The sequence below is a fragment of the Ranitomeya imitator genome, chromosome 1 (assembly GCF_032444005.1).
Source record: "Ranitomeya imitator isolate aRanImi1 chromosome 1, aRanImi1.pri, whole genome shotgun sequence".
Taxonomy (NCBI): domain Eukaryota; kingdom Metazoa; phylum Chordata; class Amphibia; order Anura; family Dendrobatidae; genus Ranitomeya; species Ranitomeya imitator.
Genome location: NC_091282.1, coordinates 1014275064 through 1014295374, shown reverse-complemented (window position 1 = coordinate 1014295374; position 20311 = coordinate 1014275064). Strand labels below are relative to the sequence as shown.

The window sequence follows — 20311 nt, the reverse complement described above, 5'->3', positions numbered from 1 at the left end:
GGATTCGTGTGAGATTTTTCTGCACCATTTTTGAAAAATCCGCAGGTAAAAGGCACTGCGTTTACCTACGGATTTACCGCGGATTTCCAGTGTTTTTTGTGCGGATTTCACCTGCGGATTCCTATTGAGGAACAGGTGTAAAACGCTGTGGAATCCGCACAAAGATTGACAAGCTGCGGAAAATACAACACAGCGTTTCCGTGCGGTATTTTCCGCACCATGGGCACAGCGGATTTGGTTTTCCATAGGTTTACATGGTACTGTAAACCTGATGGAAAACTGCTACGAATCCGCAGCGGCCAATCCGCTGCGGATCCGCAGCCAAATCCTAACCCTATTGGGGCAAAAAAAAAAATGTTCTTTATTTTGTTATTGTCCCTACCTATGGGGGTGATAAAGGGGGGGGGGTTGTTTATAATTTTTTTTATTTTGATCGCTGTGATAGAACAGCGATCAAAATGTACCTGTAATGAATCTGCCGGCACACTGTGCATGTGTCCGCCGTTTTGGAAGATGGCGGCGCCCATGGAACAGATGGACGGACACCGGAAGGGACACAGGAGGTCGGTAAGTATGAGGGGGGAGATCGGACTGCGGGGGGAGCGGACAGGAGGACTTTGGGGGGAGGAGGACAGCAAATGACAGGTCGGAGGGGAGGAGATGGGTGGTGGTCGCGATCTCCAGCCATGGCTGATGCTATTGCAGCATCGGCCATGGGTGGATTGTAATATTTCACCAATTTTCATTGGTGAAATATTACTATCGCTCTGATTGAAAGTGAAACGTCACGTTCAACAGCCAATCAGAGCGATCGTAGCCACGGGGGGGGCAAGCCCCCCCCCCCCCCCCCCCCCGGGCTCAAGTAGAACTCCCTCTGTCCCTGTAGGTCGGGTGAAATTACAGTTAACCCTTTCACCCGGCCTGCAGGAGTGCGATTTGACCATGACGCATATGCTGCGTCACAGGTCGTATTGGCACAGGTTTTCATGACGCATACGCTGCGTCAAAGGTCAGGAAGGGGTTAACGAGCCTTGTCAAATGACTTAGGATAATAGCCAAACCAGAATCTCAATTTGCAGACACTGTGTTTGGGGTACTGCCCCTCATCAGTGCAAAGCGGAGATCTGGTTTAGCTGTGAGAGGCGTCAGACCGTTATCCAAGAAGTATTGTTTCTCCTTGTGGAGAGTGACATGCTAAGCATGCCGAGATGAGGAGGCTTAAAGCTGCGATACCAGATCTCCGCTTTGCACTGACGAGGGGCAGTACCCTGAAAAAGTGTCTGCAAACTGAGATTCTGGTTTGGCTATTAAGTCATGTGACAAGGCTCATTAAAGGGTCAACATTGATTTGTAGGATTGCTACCATCCAATAGGTGGCACTAGAGTTCTAGCTCTCTTCCTCTGAAGAGACTGTTAGGTGTCAAGTTCCCGCTGCTGCACAGGGGGAATCTCAAACTAGGTCCACTGCGGTTTCCCATTCTCCAGCTGCAGTGGAACCTGCTCAGCAGAGACGTCTGTCCCAGTGTCTGGATCAAGCTGATACTGTGTGCTTGGGTACTGCTAACTTTCCAGGCTCTGCCTTTGTAGCCAGCACTGTTCAGTGGCGAGCAGGCGTTTCAGGGACTGCTTTTCTCACACAGAGCATGCCCACGGGGCGACCTCCCATTGGAGGTCAGGGGTTACATGCTCAGGTCCTGTTGCGGCTCCTATTGGACCATCATGAAGGTCCAGGATCGCTACTGCTATAAAAGGTTTACATGGCAGCTCGGCCATGCGCTAGTGTAAACCTTGACAATGTGTGTGTGTAGATGAATGACTGTCGATGGGTGAAAGCTCCTTAATCATTCCCATTCCTCGTGTTGTTGACTGCTCGCGAATGGTGAAAGCTACTTAGCGCCCGACCGAGCTATCTGCACACGTTGCAGTGCCGTCTCTACGGCACCGTGCGCCATCAGTGTGCTCTCCTGACAACCGTCAGTATAGGGTGGGAATTCCTATGGTCTGTGCATCTAACTCGGGGCATCTTCAGGCGCAGGCTCAAAAGCCACCGAGGGTCAGAGGCAGTCCAATCACCAGATTAGTGGGGGTGATTCTTAGGGATCCCACTAGTGTCTTGCAGCTGCACCTTGTGACTGCTAACAGGGCGCAGCGTATTGTGCGACTCTTGTGAAGCAACAGAGCTCGCTACCATTTCACACTGGGTGAAGCCTAACCCACGTGTGAGCTAAGTGTCCATCCGCCATTACATAGCAGCAGGTACCATCTCTGCACGGTGGACCCCGGGCTGCGAACGCACCTCGTATCAATCTATTTGGTGCGTTCCGCTAGCCCTAACAGAGACAATTTGCATAATTAGCATATTACCCAGAGGAGCTTTGGAACTTTATGTCTCCTCATCCCAGCATGCTTAGCATGTGGATCTCCGCAAGGAGAAACGATACTTCTTGGCCACCAAGGTAAATGCTATGTCTGGTGCCAAACCAACACACCTCCTCACCCCAAGAACACCATCCTCACAGTGAAATGTGGTGGCAGCATCTTTCTGTGGGGATGTTTTTCGGCAGCAGGGACAGGGAAAATTGTCCAAGTCGACAGGAAGATGTGGATGGTGCGAAATACAGAGATATTCTTGAGCAATACCTATTAGTTGGTGATTTAAGGCTAGGACAGAAGTTCACCTTCCAACAGGGCAATAACCCAAATCATACTGCTAAAGCAATACTTCAGTGGGTTAAGGGGAAACCTTTAAATGTTTTAAGAGGTCTAGTCAAAGCCCAGACCTTAGTACAATTAAAAATCTGTGTTCAGACTCGATAATTTGTTTACCAGAGGAAATCCTCTTATGACTGTTTCACAGGTCCTGATCTTTCCTTTGCTGGGAAAAGCACTTCCAGAGATACCAGTGTCCGTGTGTATAATTCTTGTGGCAAACGTGTGCCGCATCAGTCCCACATGGTACAGGGAGGTAGCGGTACAGTTAGCGCTGTTCCCTGACACTGGGTGCTGAAGACAGCTCTCATCATTGTCCCCTGCTCTGCCGGCAATCAGCACGAGCAGGGAAGAATGTTGTTATATTCAACTGATAATAGCGAGAGCAGGCGGCTGATGGGACTACTACTCTCATCAGCCTACACCTGCTGCTGCTAATAACAGTGAGAGCAGGTGGCTGCTGATGGGGATATTCATCAGCTACTGCCTGCGCTATAAAAAAAAACTGTCATGGGATCTCCTATATTTTTGATAAGCAGCTAGGTGAAACTGACAGATGCAGGCTGCAACCCTCAGCACAACTGGTTATCAAGAATAGAGGGATCCTAGACTTTTTTTTCTAAATTATTTAACTAAATTTAAAAAAATATTGTGGGCCCCCCATTTTCAACAACCAGCCTTGCTAAAGCAGGCAGCTGGGAGTTGGTATTCTCAGGCTGGTAAGGGGCAATGGATATTAAAGGGAACCTGTCACCCTGTTTTTTCAGATTGAGATAAAAATACTGTTAAATAGGGCCTGCGCTGTGCGTTACAATAGTGTATGTAGTGTACCCTGATTCCCCACCTATGCTGCGAAATACATTACCAAAGTCGCCGTTTTCGCCTGTCAATCAGGCTGGTCAGGTCAGGTGGGCGGGGTGACATCGCTGTTTCTTCGCCAGCTTTCCGTTGGTGGCGTAGTGGTGTGCGCATGTCCAAGTGCCGAATCCACTGCGCGCAGGTGAAGAAAAAGCGCGCGATCTGCGCTATTACCCTTGTCATCGGTGGGGGCGGCCATCTTCCTGAGGCCGCGCGTGCGCAGATGGAGTGCTCTGCTGCACGGGGCTTCAGGAAAATGGCCGCGGGATGCCGCGCGTATGCAGATGGAGATCGCGGCGGTCATTTTCCTGAAGCCGAGATGCAAACTCGGCTTCGGGAAAATGGCCGCCGCGATCTCCATCTGCGCACGGGAACAGATTAGCGTAACTTGGTGCAGATGGATTACCCATCGCTGTGACCCTGAGCTGGTGGTAGGTTTTTCCATCAAAGGTAAAAAAAATTGTTTTTTAGAGAGAATTCAAGGAGTTCCAGGACAAACTGATTATGTCTCTCAAACTGACATCCTCTAGATCCGAGAAAATACTTAACTCCTTTTATTCCAGATTCATGAGGTATGGCGGAATATAGAGTCTCGACATCTATACTTGCCAGCAGTGTGTCATTCTCTATAGGTATTCCTTCCAGTTTCTGGAGGAGGTCGGTCGTGTCTCGGATGTAGGAGGGCAATGCACTCACAAAAGGTTTTAGTATGTGATCGACATAGGTACCCAGATTGCTACAAATGCTTCCTATGCCTGAGACTATTGGTCTTCCCTTCAAAGGGGTATACCCCTTATGTACCTTTGGAAGGCTGTAAAAACGTGGCCATAATGGGGTATTGAGGAAGCAAAAAAAGAGAGCTCATCTTGGCTGATCAATTGACTGGTCTTAGCTTTTGACAGTATTTTTGTAAGTGTGTCCATACAATTTGCCGTTGGATTTTCTTTTACTACCCTGTATGTTACAGTATCTCTTAGTAGCGAGAGACACATGTCTTTATATTGTTTGACATCCATCATGACAATATTTCCCCCTTTGTCCGAGGGTTTTATTAATATGGAGGAGTTTTTTTCAAGATCACACAATGCCTCCATTTGTTCTTTGGAGAGATTGTGTGGTGTGTATATCCTTCCTATTTTCTTGATGTCCCTTGTCACCAAGTTGAGGAATACATCTACAGCTGATATGTCTCCCCCTCCGGGGGGCATTCTGGTGCTTGGGTTTTTGAAGGGAGTAAAGGGGCCCTTACCCACAGACGCCGGTACTACTTCATCCAGGTTTGCCAGACATTGTACATCTGCTAGCATATCTAGAGTGATGTTATGATCACGGCATGTTTTTAGGTCTTTATCCTTAAAAAATTTGTGCCATCTAAGCTTTCTCACGAATAGATTAATATCCTTGATGACATCAAAGGCTACCATATCTGTTGTGGGCACAAAAGAAAATCCCTTGCTAAAGACAGTCATTTCTATATCCGTGATCACCCTTTGTGATAGATTAATAACTTGTGAATCTACTCTTTGTATGTCGGATTGTTCCGATTCCTCAATGGGTATATCCGATCTAAAAAAACCCTCTTGGTGATGAAGTTGTGTATCGCCCAGAGTAACCCCTCTGTCTACCTCTCTGGCGGCCTTTGTTGTTTTTTTGTCTTACGTCTGTGTCTGAGTACTCTGTGTCTGTTGATGAGATATGTTTCTCTCTCCCTTTCCTGTCTCCCACCCGGATATTGATATACTTTATTGTCTTTAAAGTCCTGTAGGTCTCTACAGAACTGTTTATGTTTCCTCTCCTTTAGGTGATACTGGAATTTTTCGATTGTATTCTGTAGGGCTGTCTCTTTTACACTGAAATCACTCTCTTGCTTGAATTTTTTGGTGATATCTATCTGTTCTTTCAGCTTGTCATTAAGAACTTCAAAATTATTTTTCTCCTCATTCACTAGAATTTGCATTAATCTTAATGAGCTTGCCGTTGCCTCCTTCTCCCACTTGCTCATCAATTGTGGGGAACGGCAACGTTGAGCTGGTAAAAGTGCGCATGCGATGTAATTATAATACACGGAGTTGTATACTGAGGTGCGGACAGATATACAGGGGTCCCGGACCTTATTAATAGACACAGTATAATAAGGACCTGAGGCCATGGGATCATGTGCCAGGTCATTTAAGGGGCGCCTGGGTAATGTTGTGCACCGAGAGATCACCGATCGGGACTGCAGGTTGGGATTAAGGAGCCAATGGCTCAAGGGAGCATGCGCAGATGCTCCATTACACAGAGGTGTTAATGAGGTACGCTCAACGGCGCAAGGGTCTCAGAACCAACTAATAAGTACATGTGAACTGTTTAAAGAGCCTAATTAACAATGCCGAAAGTGGTATGTTTAAAAAGGAGTGATTTGAATTGAGTATGTAAATGACATAAGTGAAAGGGAAGTGATGATAGAAGCTGAATCTAAGTACCTCCCCCTCCCTTATTTAATGGCAACCTGATCCGACAAGAGAAAGACTGCCTTACTCTCACATGGAGGACGCTATTGAATGAGGTTATATCTGCCACTGCAGAATACCTCCATTAACCTGGACAATTTCCCCTGATGAACCCCCATAACGGGGAGGGAAACGCGTTGGGAAGAAAAAGAGGATACACTATCCAGGGTGGCTATATATATATATCAAAGGGCTTCATTTAAGTAGGCTCAAACTCGGGGACTGCCCTTGTCAGGGCGGGAGTCATACACATGGGGCACGCCAGGGAAGATAGTTTTCAACTGTTAAACCGCCCCCCCCCCCCCCTTCGAAGAAGGTTTATTTGTCTCTCCCCCACGTCGTGCTCTCAACAAGCACAGAAATCTACAGCAAGGAGAGAGGCAGCGACTGGGTGAGATCAAGCCCATTTTTTTGTCTATTGCACCGTTAAACATGAGCACCAAATTGTGATTTTAAAGGAAATATACTATTTTTAGAGGTATACATATTAATGCTAAGTTTTACAATCTGGACAGTGCCAAGATGCAGCCTTCCAGGCCGAGAACCGCTGAGGAATAATCTGCCGTGAGGGCAGCATCAGTGACCTCATTGAGGTTACCGCTGGTCACTGAAGCTGCATTTCTAAACAGGCTGAACTGCGGTGACCTCAGCACCATGAGAAAAAGTCACCAAGTTCACTTCAGAGATTTGATCTGCGGTGAACTCAGGTGACTTTTTCTCACGGTGCTGTGGATAAAATCCTGATATGTGTGCACCACCATTGAATACAATGGGTGTGTGTGTGTCTGTATTTGTGGCCCTTAAAATTGGAAGTGTGAAAGGAGCCCCGAAAGGGACCAAAAGTGAAATCATGTGCAAAGAGCTCTCAATGGAAGAGAAACAAACCATCATTAGGCCGAAAAAACAGACAGTGGGAAGAAATGTTAGCAGTAGCCAAATGAATAGTTTGGTACATTCTACAAGAAGAAAAAAAAGCACACTTGTGAGTTTGGGGATTCAAAAAGACTTGGACGTCCACAGAAGAAAACAGTGGTGGATGATCACAGAATCATTTCCATGGTGAAGAAAAACCCTTCACAACATCTCCCAAGTGAAGAACACTCCAGGTAGTAGGTGTTCCAGTATCCAAGTTTACCATAAAGAGAAGACTTCATGAGAGGAAATACAGAGGATTCATCACAGGGTGCAAACCATAAATCAGCCTTAAAAATAGGAAGGCCAGATTAGACTTTACACAAAAAACAAAAATCATCTAGGGAAACTGCTTAGTTGTAGAAAAGTATTTTTTGACAGATGAAACAGATCAACCTGTATCAGAGTGATAGGAAGAAGAAAGTATGGAGAAGGTTTGGAATGGCTCATGATCCAAAGCACACCACATCCTCAGTTAAACATGGTGGAGGCAGTGTGATGGCTTGGGCATGTATGGCGTCCAGTGGCACTGGGTCACTAGTATTTATTATGTGACTGAAGACAGGAGCAGGTGGATGTGTACAGGGCGATACTTTCATGCAGGAAGGTTAATTGGACGGCACTTCAAAGTACAGATGGACAATGACCCAAAACATGCTCAGAAAGCAACCCAGGAGTTAAGTGGAATATTCTGCAATGGCCGGATCGGTCACCAGATCTCAACCCTGTTGCGCATGCTTTTCACATGCTTACGACAAAATGTAAAGGCAAGCAGGCAGCAGCTTTTTGCTACCTCATCTGAGAGCAGCATAATGTAGGCAAAGAGACCCTGATTCCTGCAATGCAGCAGAGCTGAGAAGGCTGCCCTCGCCCCCACCAGGCTCTCGGTGTACATAGCTATAGACAATGAAGTGCTTATCACAGAAGGGGGCAGAGTCGGACAGGCAAGCACACAGCTAGTCATAGCAAGGCTAATCACAAAGTGATTAACCCCTTCCCGACCCATGACGCCACGTAGGCGTCATGAAAGTCGGTGCCAATCCGACCCATGACGCCTAAGTGGCGTCATGGAAAGATTGCGTCCCTGCAGATCGGGTGAAAGGGTTAACTCCCATTTCACCCGATCTGCAGGGACAGGGGGAGTGGTAGTTTAGCCCAGGAGGGGTGGCTTCACCCCCCCGTGGCTACGATCGCTCTGATTGGCTGTTGAAAGTAAAACTGCCAATCAGAGCGATTTGTAATATTTCACCTATTATAACTGGTGAAATATTACAATCCAGCCATGGCCGATGCTGCAATATCATCGGCCATGGCTGGAAACACTGATGTGCCCCCACCCCACCCCACCGATCGCCCCCCCAGCCCTCCGATCTGTCCGGTACACTGCTCCGGCTCCCCTCCGTCCTGTGCTCCGCTCCCCCCGTGCTCTTGTCCGCTCCCCCCGTGCTCCAATCACCCTCCCCGTGCTCCAATCACCCCCCCTGCACTCCGATCCACCCCCCCGTGCTCCGTTCCACCCCCCCGTGCTCCGTTCCACCCCCCGTGCTCCGTTCCACCCCCCCGTGCTCCGTTCCACCCCTCCCGCGCTCCGTTCCACCCCTCCCGCGCTCCGATATCCCCCCCCCCCGTGCTCCCCCCCACCCCATCATACTTACCGATCCTGCCGGGGTCCGTCCGTCTTCTCCCTGGGCGCCGCCATCTTCCAAAATGGCATGCGCAGTGCGCCCGCCGAATCTGCCGGCCGGCAGATTCGTTCCAAAGTGCATTTTGATCACTGAGATAGATTATATCTCAGTGATCAAAATAAAAAAATAATAAATGACCCCCCCCCCCCTTTGTCACCCCCATAGGTAGGGACAATAAAAAAATAAAGATTTTTTTTTTCCATTAATGTTAGAATAGGGTTAGGGGTAGGGTTAGGGGTAGGGTTAGGGCTAGGGTTAGGGTTTCGGTATGTGCACACGTATTCTGGTCCTCTGCGGATTTTTCCGCTGCGGATTTGATAAATCCGCAGTGCTAAACCGCTGCGGATTTATGGCGGATTTACCGCGGTTTTTCTGCGCATTTCACTGCGGTTTTACAACTGCAATTTTCTATTGGAGCAGTTGTAAAACCGCTGCGGAATTCGCAGAAAGAAGTGACATGCTGCGGAATGTAAACCGCTGCGTTTCCGTGCAGTTTTTCCTCAGCATGTGTACAGCGATTTTTGTTTCCCATAGGTTTACATTGAACTGTAAACTCAAGGGAAACTGCTGCGGATCCGCAGTGTTTTCCGCAGCGTGTGCACATATCTTTAGAATTAGGCTATGTGCACACGGTGCGGATTTGGCTGCGGATCCGCAGCGGATTGGCCGCTGCGGATTCGCAGCAGTATTCCATCAGGTTTACAGTACCATGTAAACCTATGGAAAACCAAATCCGCTGTGCCCATGGTGCAGAAAATACCGCGCGGAAACGCTGCGTTGTATTTTCCGCAGCATGTCAATTCTTTGTGCGGATTCCGCAGCGTTTTACACCTGTTCCTCAATAGGAATCCGCAGGTGAAATCCGCACAAAAAACGCTGGAAATCCGCGGTAAATCCGCAGGTAAAACGCAGTGCCTTTTACCCGCGGATTTTTCAAAAATGATGCTGAAAAATCTCACACGAATCCGCAACGTGGGCACATAGCCTTAGGGTTAGGGTTGGAATTAGGGTTGTGGTTAGGGTTAGGGGTGTGTTGGGGTTAGGGTTGTGGTTAGGGGTGTGTTGCGGTTAGGGTTGTGATTAGGGTTATGGCTACAGTTGGGATAAGGGTTAGGGGTGTGTTGGGGTTAGTGTTGGAGGTAGAATTGAGGGGTTTCCACTGTTTAGGCACATCAGGGGTCTCCAAACGCAACATGGCGCCACCATTGATGCCAGCCAATCTCGTATTCAAAAAGTCAAATTCCGAGCCCCGACGTGTGCCCAAACAGTGGTTTACCCCCACATATGGGGTACCAGCATACTCAGGATAAACTGCGCAACAATTACTGGGGTCCAATTTCTCCTGTTACCCTTGTGAAAATTAAAAAATGCTTGCTAAAACATCATTTTTGAGGAAAGAAAAATGATTTTTTATTTTCACGGCTCTGCGTTGTAAACTTCTATGAAGCACTTGGGGGTTCAAAGTGCTCACCACACATCTAGACAAGTTCCTTTCGGGGTCTAGTTTCCAAAATGGGGTCACTTGTGGGGGGTTTCTACTGTTTAGCCACATCAGGGGCTCTGCAAACGCAACGTGACGCCCGCAGAGCATTCCATCAAAGTCTGCATTTCAAAACGTCACTACTTCAATTCCGAGCCCCGGCATGTGCCCAAACAGTAGTTTACCCCCACATATGGGGTATCACCGTACTCAGGAGAAACTGGACAACAAATATTGGGGTCAAATTTCTCCTGTTACCCTTGGGAAAATTAAAAAAATTCTGGGCTAAATAATTATTTTTGAGGAAAGAAAACGTATTTATTATTTTCACGGCTCTGCATTATAAACTTCTGTGAAGCACTTGGGGGTTCAAAGTGCTCACCACACATCTAGATAAGTTCCTTTCGGGGTCTAGTTTCCAAAATGGGGTCACTTGTGGGGGGTTTCTACTGTTAAGCCACATCAGGGTATCTGTAAACGCAACGTGACGCCCACAGAGCATTCCATCAAAGTCTGCATTTCAAAACGTCACTACTTCACTTCCGAGCCCCGGCATGTGCCCAAACAGTGGTTTACCCCCACATATGGGGTATCAGCGTACTCAGGAGAAACTGGACAACAACTTTTGGGGTCAAATTTCTCCTGTTACTCTTGGGAAAATAAAAAATTGCAGGCTAAAAGATCATTTTTGAGAAAATAATTTTTTTTTTTTATTTTCATGGCTCTGCGTTATAAACTTCTGTGAAGCACTTGGGGGTTCAAAGTCCTCACCACACATCTAGATTAGTTCCTTTGGGGGTCTAGTTTCCAAAATGGGGTCATTTCTGGGGGATCTCCAATGTTTAGGCACACAGGGGCTCTCCAAACGTGACATGGTGTCCGCTAATGATTGGAGCTAATTGGGGGGCGTGTCCTAGCTGGCCATGTGAGTGGAAGCAGGGAAGAGTGCTCCCGCTGCCAGAAGGACAAAAATCCTGCTTTAACCCCGATTTTCGGGTAAACTCACCTACATCCGGCTGGCTGAAGGTCCGGAGAGTGCAGCGGTGCGGAGCAGAAGGTCCGGAGTCGGCAGCGATGACCAGGAGGCGGCAGAAAGACGCTGGCACCAGCGATGCAGGAGCCAGCCAAGATAGCTCCGATGCTAGGGAGGACGCCGAGAAGGAGAACGCCGCATGTCAGCGGCGCATGGAAGTGGCCGCAAAGCTGCAGCAGTATGCCAGAGTGGAGGCTGCTGAGGAGGCAGAACCAGGATCTGGAGCTGACCAGGAGGAGGAGGAAGCAAGAAAGGCTGAGCAGCATGAGGTACAGAGGGGGAAGGAGAGAGGCAGCATGGCTGGGGCTAGTGGGGGACCTGAAGCCATATCACAGGGAGAGGAGCCGACTCTACGGTGGCCGTTTCTGTGGATAGAAGAGGTTGGAGAACCAACGTTGATTCCTCTGAAAATACATCTCGACCTCTGGGGCAGGACCTAATTTTCTGTGTTGTAAATTTCTATTTGGTCTGGCACCACAGGGCGATGTAAATTTTATTAAATTTTACAGTTTTGGTTGTCTATGGTGACATCCAGCAGAAAACCACTCGCATTATCTTGATACTTACGGAGAAGGGACGCCGGTTCCTCATTGCCAGAACCAGAGCTGCTAATGTCCCGTCCCAGCGATCTGGCCACTGCTGCAGCACCTAAAAGCAAATAATAACAGATCTGGTTAACTATGGAACACGCCGTTGGGAAGCGCTCGCAGTTTTGGTCACTTACGTATGTTAGCTTCTGGGGAGAATGCCGCGGACCCGGGGGAGGAAGAGGAGTGTCGAAAGGGAGGTGTTGAGGGTGGTGTAGGGGTGCGAGGCCGTCTGCTCTCTGGTGGTGGCGTGGTAGGCCGCTGTGTCATTACTGCGTCTGTAATGTATTCAAATATTTCCGCTACCCTCTTATGTCCCGTATGCAGTTGAAAAAATGTAATCTATGATTGTTAACTTACGTGACGTCACGGACTGTGGGCTCCCGCTGGTGGTGGATGCTGTGGTGCTGCTGGCAATGGCAGGTACCTGTTGCCGCCGCTGTCTCTCTACACAGAAAGTTTACAAACGCAATCTTTAAAAACACATGTAGAGTGCTGCAGATCAAAGCTAACAATATACTGAAACATAAAATTTATATCACACTTCACAGGGGTGCGAGGGTGCATGGTCGCAACAGATGGTGGAGGTGTGGTAGGCCGCTGGGTCATTACTGCGTCTGTAATGTCTTCAAATATTTCAGCTACCCTGTTATGTCCCGTGTGATGTTAAAAAAAATGCAATAAATGATTGTGAACTTACGTGATGTCCCGGACTGTGGGCTCCCACTGGTGCCTGAAGATGGGGTACTGGTGGCAATGGTGTGTCTGACTTGCCGCCGCTGTCTCTCTACACCTAAAGTAAAGAATCACAATGTTTACACACAAATGTTGAGTGCTGCAGAGCAAAGCTTACAATATACTCAAACATAAAATCGAGATCACACTTTACAGGGGTGCGATACTCTGACATGTCTGTGGGCTCTGGGGTTCAATGGTCTTCCTGTCTTTGGAAAACGTATTATTTCATCAGTAGGCCAACCTCCTCCGTTAATATTTATGGGAAATTGAGAAAGTAAAAATTATGGACATCTTAATAATTTCAAGATGGAGGTTGAGATTAGGGAACCCGACAAGTTTTCTCACGGACAACGCATATTCTGCTTGGAGAATAACTAAATTGTACAAAAACGGGGCATGTGTTTTAATGCATTTGAGGTCACGTTGGCAACCATGAGCGCTAGACTCCCTCCCAATCCCCCCCCTCCTCCTGACAGCATGCATCTCCCAATCCCCCCATACTAGTACTTGCCTCGCCTTGCCTCCGCACGCAACTCCGCAAACATTTGTGGCGTTTTATAGCGGAGGTCAGCCCATTTTTTACGCAGCTGAAGCTGACTGCGGCAGACACCAAACCTCCTCTCCATCATTCTTGTTATTTGTCCAAGCACTTCTCGCTTGTGGATGTGTGGGTGGGCAGGGCGGCTCTCCAGACCCTCGTAATCCATGGCATCCATCTGAGAAATAAAAAAAAGGATTTCTGGCTGCCCCAGAGGAGCAGAACGCATTCTCGCCGCCATTTTAGATGGAATGACCCTGAAGAGCAACGCCCAGAGGAGGAGCTGCGCTCCGCCGTCCTGCCGCGCCATTGGCATCGCAATAGCGTTGCCGTTTATGAACAGCGTCACATTTGTGACGACTGAGCGTTAAGAAAGGAACGCACATAGTAAATGCCGTTCGAAGTATCGTTATATAACGCCGGAGCGGCACGTAATGTACGCTCGTGGTCTATGACGGCGTGATGACGTTACAGCGTTCCTGCGTGCCTGCCCTAGCTTGTTTTTGTCCCCTGACATCGTGATAATGGCTGCCAGTCGCCGTGGTCCACCTATGGGCATCCCAGAGCTCAAGTTCCTTATTGGAACAATGGATAGGATGCAGTATGAAACCACAGGGATGGTGCTGCACCGCAACCAGCACAAGGAGGAAGTTGTCCGTGTGGTGTCTGAGGGCCTCAGGAAGCGGTTTGGGATAACTCGGACCAAGGCCCAGATTGTTAAAAAATGGGGCGATCTCAAGTCGAAAAGGCCAGAGCGCCTGCAGGAGCTTCGCCAGGAGATTAGCAGAGGTTAGTACTCAGGTACCCAAAAGTATGTTGGACAGCTATGGGACAGTTTGAACGTTGCAGAGCCACTATGTGCCACAGCTATGGGACAGTTTCTACGTTGCAGAGCCACTATGTGCCACTGCTATGGGACAGTTTGAATGTTGCAGAGCCACTATGTGCCACAGCTATGGGACAGTTTGAACGTTGCAGAGCCACTATGTGCCACAGCTATGGGACAGTTTCAACGTTGCAGTGCCACAGCTATGGGACAGTTTGAACGTTGCAGAGCCACTATGTGCCACAGCTATGGGACAGTTTCAACGTTGCAGAGCCACTATGTGCCACAGCTATGGGACAGTTTCTACGTTGCAGAGCCACTATGTGCCACTGCTATGGGACAGTTTGAACGTTGCAGAGCCACTATGTGCCACAGCTATGGGACAGTTTCAACGTTGCAGTGCCACAGCTATGGGACAGTATGAACGGTGAAAAGTACTATGTGGCACAGCGAACTGCTGACCTAACTTTTTTTTTTCCTTCACAGAGGCAAAGAGACAGCGCCGCCGCCACGAGGCATCCCGCCCAGCCTCTTCTGGCTCTGTGCCCTCAGGGTCAAATGTCCCGGTGCCCTCCGGGTCAACTCCTCCAGATCCTAGTAGGTTCCCACAATAATGTGATTTGGATTTTGTTTCAGGTCCCCTTCCCCCCCCCCGGCAGCCAGTGTTGCCATATATGCTAACAGACCTTTTTTAAAAAAAAATTTTTTTTTTTGTCTTCACAGAGGCAAAGACACAGCACCGCCGCCGCCACGAGGCATCCCGCCCAGCCTCTTCTGGCTCTGTGCCCTCAGGGTCAAATGTCCCGGAGCCCTCCGGGTCAACTCCTCCAGATCCTAGTAGGTTCCCACAATAATGTTATTTGGATTTGGTTTCAGGTTCCCTTCCCGCCCCGGCAGCCAGTGTTGCCATATATGCTTACCAACCTTTTTTTTTTTTTATTTTTTTATTTTTTCCTTCACAGAGGCAAAGACACAGCACCGCCGCCGCCACGAGGCATCCCGCCCAGCCTCTTCTGGCTCTGTGCCCTCAGGGTCAAATGTCCCGGAGCCCTCCGGGTCAACTCCTCCAGATCCTAGTAGGTTCCCACAATAATGTGATTTGGATTTTGTTTCAGGTCCCCTTCCCGCCCCGGCAGCCAGTGTTGCCATATATGCTTACCAACCTTTTTTTTTTATTTTTTTTTTTTATTTTTTTTTCCTTCACAGAGGCAAAGACACAGCACCGCCGCCGCCACGAGGCATCCCGCCCAGCCTCTTCTGGCTCTGTGCCCTCAGGGTCAAATGTCCCGGAGCCCTCCGGGTCAACTCCTCCAGATCCTAGTAGGTTCCCACAATAATGTGATTTGGATTTTGTTTCAGGTCCCCTTCCCGCCCCGGCAGCCAGTGTTGCCATATATGCTTACCAACCTTTTTTTTTTTTTAATTTTTTTTTTTTTATTTTTTTCCTTCACAGAGGCAAAGACACAGCACCGCCGCCGCCACGAGGCATCCCGCCCAGCCTCTTCTGGCTCTGTGCCCTCAGGGTCAAATGTCCCGGAGCCCTCCGGGTCAACTCCTCCAGATCCTAGTAGGTTCCCACAATAATGTGATTTGGATTTTGTTTCAGGTCCCCTTCCCCCCCCCGGCAGCCAGTGTTGCCATATATGCTAACAGACCTTTTTTAAAAAAATATTATTTTTTTTTTCTTCACAGAGTCAAAGACACAGCACCACCGCCGCCACGAGGCATCCCGCCCAGCCTCTCCTGGATCTGTGCCCTCCGGGTCAACTCCTCCAGATACTAGTAGGTTCCCACAATTATGTGATTTGGATTAAGTTGCAGGTCCCCTCTTAACACCCCCCCCCTCCCCCGGCAGCCACTGTTGCCATATATGCTGACAGACCTTGTTTTTTTTTTTTCCTTCACAGAGGCAAAGAGACAGCGCCGCCGCCGACAGCACGAGGCATTCAACAGCGACTCAGATCCCGAAGTGCCCTCCGTGCCTCAACATCCTAGTAGGTTCCCACAATTAAGTTATTTTGATTTTGTTGCAGGCCCACTCTTTCACCCCCAACCCAAACCCCCACCCCCCCCCCCCCCCCTTCCCCCCCAAGTCAGTTTTGCTTACTTTTTTTTTTTCATTCACAGAAGCAAAGACACATCGGGAGACTACTGTGTTATTAATGTTATGTTTTTTGACCCACAGCTGTCGTCACTGTCAACAAGGAGGATATTGAAGCCGGCATAGACAAGTTACTCCACACTATGGCACATATTCAGGAGCAGCACAATGTGGCAATGGAGGAGCTGCAGAAGCTGCGGGACATGTGCCAGCAGTTGTAGGCGGGCCAATAATCCATTTTTTGTTGTTCCAATTAAAAGATTTTGTTAAACTTTCATTCGATTTTTTTTTTTAGTTAACTGTACATGAATTTGTTACGTTAATTTGTTCCCTCATACAGTGCTGTGATTGAGACACACCAATCAAAAAGTAGTGATAGAATTTATAATAAAAGCTTTTATTTGAAACATTATTTTAACAAGACAATAAAAAAAAAGGAATGTAAAAGTAGTTAGGAAATCACAAATTATGATACGACGATTGTTCCGGCTGAAAATTTTGGTGCCTGATGGGCGAAGCCATATGTAAAGGTATTGGCGTGTAGGAGTTATTAGGGGGTGGCTGGCCGAAGTGGGAAACGTGAGGATTGTGTCGCATCGATGTCTGACCCTGTGACCAACCATTGAAATTTGATGGCTCTGTCCGCTGTATTGGCCGGGAAGAGACCAAACAAGTGTTCTTGTCCAAATCGCCATCAGTACCCTTGTTTACTGCTTCCAGAATCAGACGCTCTGCTAGTATTCTTTGGTTGTCGTCCATTTTGGCCAGTTTGTCAACCACATAGTGTCCAAACCCCTCTAACGCAGGGCTAACATTTCTTGTCAACACCTTCTTTGCCAGGCTCAATAGTTCATTTGAGGCGTCTGAGGTGGCTTTCCGTTTTCTTGGACCTTGCCTCGATTGAGTCCTGGCAGGTGCAGCCTCCACTAAATCTGTTGTTGTGCAGTCCTGTGAACAGTCTAGTGTACTCTCCTGCGCACTGTCATCCTGGGGGGGGGGAAAAAAAAACAAGTTATGAACCCGGCAACAAAAAGTAGTACCACCATAACCGCATCCAAACTATATATTCGTAGTAGGTAACAAAAAGATTATAATATATTTGATGCTTAGTAATATTCTTTAACCCTCCCTTTTATTGAATACTTTGAACTACACTGTTCTGACTGCTATGGGAACCTGACCAATATTTTATAGTCTAAATAGTCTCAACAAGAGTACATCGGCAGCTTGAAGCGATACTATTTTCTATATTGCTTAGATGGTATGGTTTACATATATCTCCATTTCATACATATTAAGTTCCCCATATAATACTTGACTGCGACAGGGTTACTTATGTGTACATGTTTTTGTAACAACTTCAAACTGATGTGATAATCAGAAGTATAAAACCTAAAATGCAGAGAAAAATTATGTAATTATAGGACACATTGGTGAACTTTCGTCCAAAGAGCTACTTACTTGTTGCCCTTGTGACTCCTGCTCGGCGTGGTTCTCCGAAACTATTGGTTCCACAGGTGCCAACAATCGAAGACACGTTGAAGTCCGTGGCACCTCTTGGTCCCTCAGAAAATTAAGATGCTCAAAATACCACAGTTTTGGCACATAAACTTCTTCAGTGGAAGCTCCGGACCTTGTAGTCTGAAGAACCTTGTTCAGCTCCTTCCTCCACACCGTGCGGAGCGCCTGGATTTTCTTTTTAATAACTGCTTCGTTAGCTGCCTCATCTGGTGCCTGACGATTGTAAAGCTCAATGAGCTGTAAGTAACCCTCCCTCCTCTTTTCCCTGTTACAATACTCAGGAGATTTTATTTTCCAGAGGCAGGGAAAAGACTGATAAATCTCGATGAAATCCCTGATGAACTCCACACGATTTGACATCTAAAAAGTAATTATAAAAAAAAATTACATGGTTGACAAAGAGTCCTATTAACAATACTTTTGCCAGTGTGCCAAACGCTTAACAACAGCAGCCACACAAAGCGCTCATGCCTACCATCGCTTCTTCCATCTGCCACGCCATAGGCCACCATAACCCAAAACAGTGTACCGCCCGCTTCCCTACAGCAGCCACACAAAGCGCTCATGGTGACCATACATTGTACCATCTGCCACGCTCTAGCTCAACAGACACAACCGGTCATAAGCAGTCACAACAGCGTACCATCCGCATCGCTTCAGCGGCGGAACGAAGCGGTCATGCCGAACAAACTGAGTTCCATCTACCACGCTGTAGCCCACCAGTCACGACCAGTCACGACCAGTCACAACAGCGTACCATCCGCATCGCTTCTTCCATCTGCCGCGCCATAGGCCACCATAACCCAAAACAGTGTACCGCCCGCTTCCCTACAGCAGCCACACAAAGCGCTCATGGTGACCATACATTGTACCATCTGCCACGCTGTAGCGCAACAGACACAACCGGTCATAAGCAGTCACAACAGCGTACCATCCGCATCGTTTCAGCGGCGGAACGAAGCGGTCATGCCGAACAAACTGAGTTCCATCTACCACGCTGTAGCCCACCAGTCACGACCAGTCACGACCAGTCACAACAGCGTACCATCCGCATCGCTTCTTCCATCTGCCGCGCCATAGGCCACCATAACCCAAAACAGTGTACCGCCCGCTTCCCTACAGCAGCCACACAAAGCGCTCATGGTGACCATACATTGTACCATCTGCCACGCTGTAGTGCAACAGACACAACCGGTCATAAGCAGTCACAACAGCGTACCATCCGCATCGTTTCAGCGGCGGAACGAAGCGGTCATGCCGAACAAACTGAGTTCCATCTACCACGCTGTAGCCCACCAGTCACGACCAGTCACGACCAGTCACAACAGCGTACCATCCGCATCGCTTCTTCCATCTGCCGCGCCATAGGCCACTACCGCCCGCTTCCCTACAGCAGCCACACAAAGCGCTCATGGTGACCATACATTGTGCCATCTGCCACGCTCTAGCTCAACACACACAACCGGTCATAAGCAGTCACACCAGCGTACCATCCGCATCGCTTCAGCGGTGGAACGAAGCGGTCATGCCGAACAAACTGAGTTCCATCTACCACGCTGTAGCCCACCAGTCACAACCAAGCACAACAGCGTACCATCTGCCACATTGTAGCCCTCCAGTCACAACAGTGTACCATCCACTTCGCTTCAGCGGTGGAACGAAGCACTCATGCCGTCCATACAGCGTTCCATCCACCACGCCCAAGCGGTTTACATACCTCGAAGCAGCGGTGCAAAGCGTGGTATATTCAGCGAGGTACAAAATTCCGATGTCCAGGTCCACCAAGTGTCCAAGTACGAAGTGAAGAAAGGAAATTTTGAAAGCAGTGAAGTGGCATTGGGAACAATAGCGCTCAGGTGACAAATTTTCCAACCAATTGTGTGCACAGAACCTTTGGCCTATCACCACACTAACTAGTGGCACAACACGCCCCTTGTGAACAACGTCACGCACAGATTATGCAAAATTTGCTCTGAATCGTCGTGTGTGACACGACCGTACGACTGTCCCATACGACTTCTACATCGCAAATACGTCATGAATTTATCGCTTCAGCGTCGTGCATCGTGTAGTGTGACCGCAGTCTACGATGTTTGAAACGATAATTAAGCGACGATGCAACGTCACAAATCGTGCCGTCGTAGCGATCTAAATTGCACTGTGTGACGGTACCATAAGAGATGTTATCACACTGATCTCTTCATGTCAGCAATCCCTGAACTCCTTGGCCCAGCAGATGCAGGAAGTTAAAGGGGACACTGCACAGATTAATGCGGCTCTGCAGAAAATGGACAAACGTATAGGAGTGGTGGAGGAGAGGGTGAACACGGCAGAAGATCACATAGTTAAGCTACAAAAAGCTGAAAAGAAGTTTGCCCAAGCAATAGCCGAGCTCGCTGCTAAAAATGAGGATCTGGAAAATAGATCCAGAAGAAATAATATACGTATAGTGGGGCTGCCTGAAAAGACTGAGGGGAGAAATCCCACTGAGTTTGTTGAAAACTGGCTGCTGGAGAAGATTGGGAGCACAGTGTTGACAAAAGTTTTTGCTGTTGAACGGGCTCATAGGGTCCCGCCGCAGCCCCCTGCCCCAGGAGCGAATCCCCGTACCATGCTTGCTAAAATACTCAATTACAGAGACAGAGACATTATCCTCAGAAAGGCTAGAGAGATGGAGGATCTGACGGCTGGAGGTCAAAAAATCGCCATTTATCCGGATTATTCCGCTGCGGTTCAGAAACAGCGGATGAAGTTTACTGGAGTCAAGCGGCGACTGAGGGAGCTGGGAGTGCAGTATTCAGTGATGTTTCCCGCCAAGCTGAAACTGGTGG

The 20311-nt window shown here is 48.3% G+C and overlaps 1 protein-coding gene and 1 long non-coding RNA gene across 2 annotated transcripts; both read right to left on the bottom strand.

Moving 5' to 3' along the window:
• Positions 1-11789: 11789 nt before the first annotated feature.
• Positions 11790-12916, bottom strand: LOC138658262 (uncharacterized). Its single transcript, XR_011317419.1, has 4 exons — positions 12457-12916; positions 12117-12203; positions 11894-12034; positions 11790-11817 (listed from the first exon to the last, which is right to left on the bottom strand). It is a non-coding gene; the product is annotated as an uncharacterized lncRNA (long non-coding RNA).
• A 3421-nt stretch (positions 12917-16337) lies between these two features.
• LOC138656745 (uncharacterized) lies at positions 16338-19552 on the bottom strand. Its single transcript, XM_069743958.1, has 2 exons — positions 17421-19552; positions 16338-16946 (listed from the first exon to the last, which is right to left on the bottom strand). The coding sequence occupies exons 1-2, from the start codon at positions 17838-17840 to the stop codon at positions 16419-16421; spliced, it is 948 nt and encodes a 315-aa protein (XP_069600059.1). The 5' UTR covers positions 17841-19552; the 3' UTR covers positions 16338-16418.
• Between the last annotated feature and the right edge of the window lie 759 nt (positions 19553-20311).

What these genes read in the sequence shown, in the direction of transcription:
- LOC138656745 (XM_069743958.1), bottom strand. Translation starts at nt 17,840, where the DNA reads ATGTCAAATCGTGTGGAGTTCATCAGGGATTTCATCGAGATTTATCAG. An exon ending in AGGAGTCACAAGGGCAACAA is followed by an intron (nt 16,947 to 17,420) that starts GTAAGTAGCTCT and finishes CCCCCCCCCCAG; the next exon opens with GATGACAGTGCGCAGGAGAG.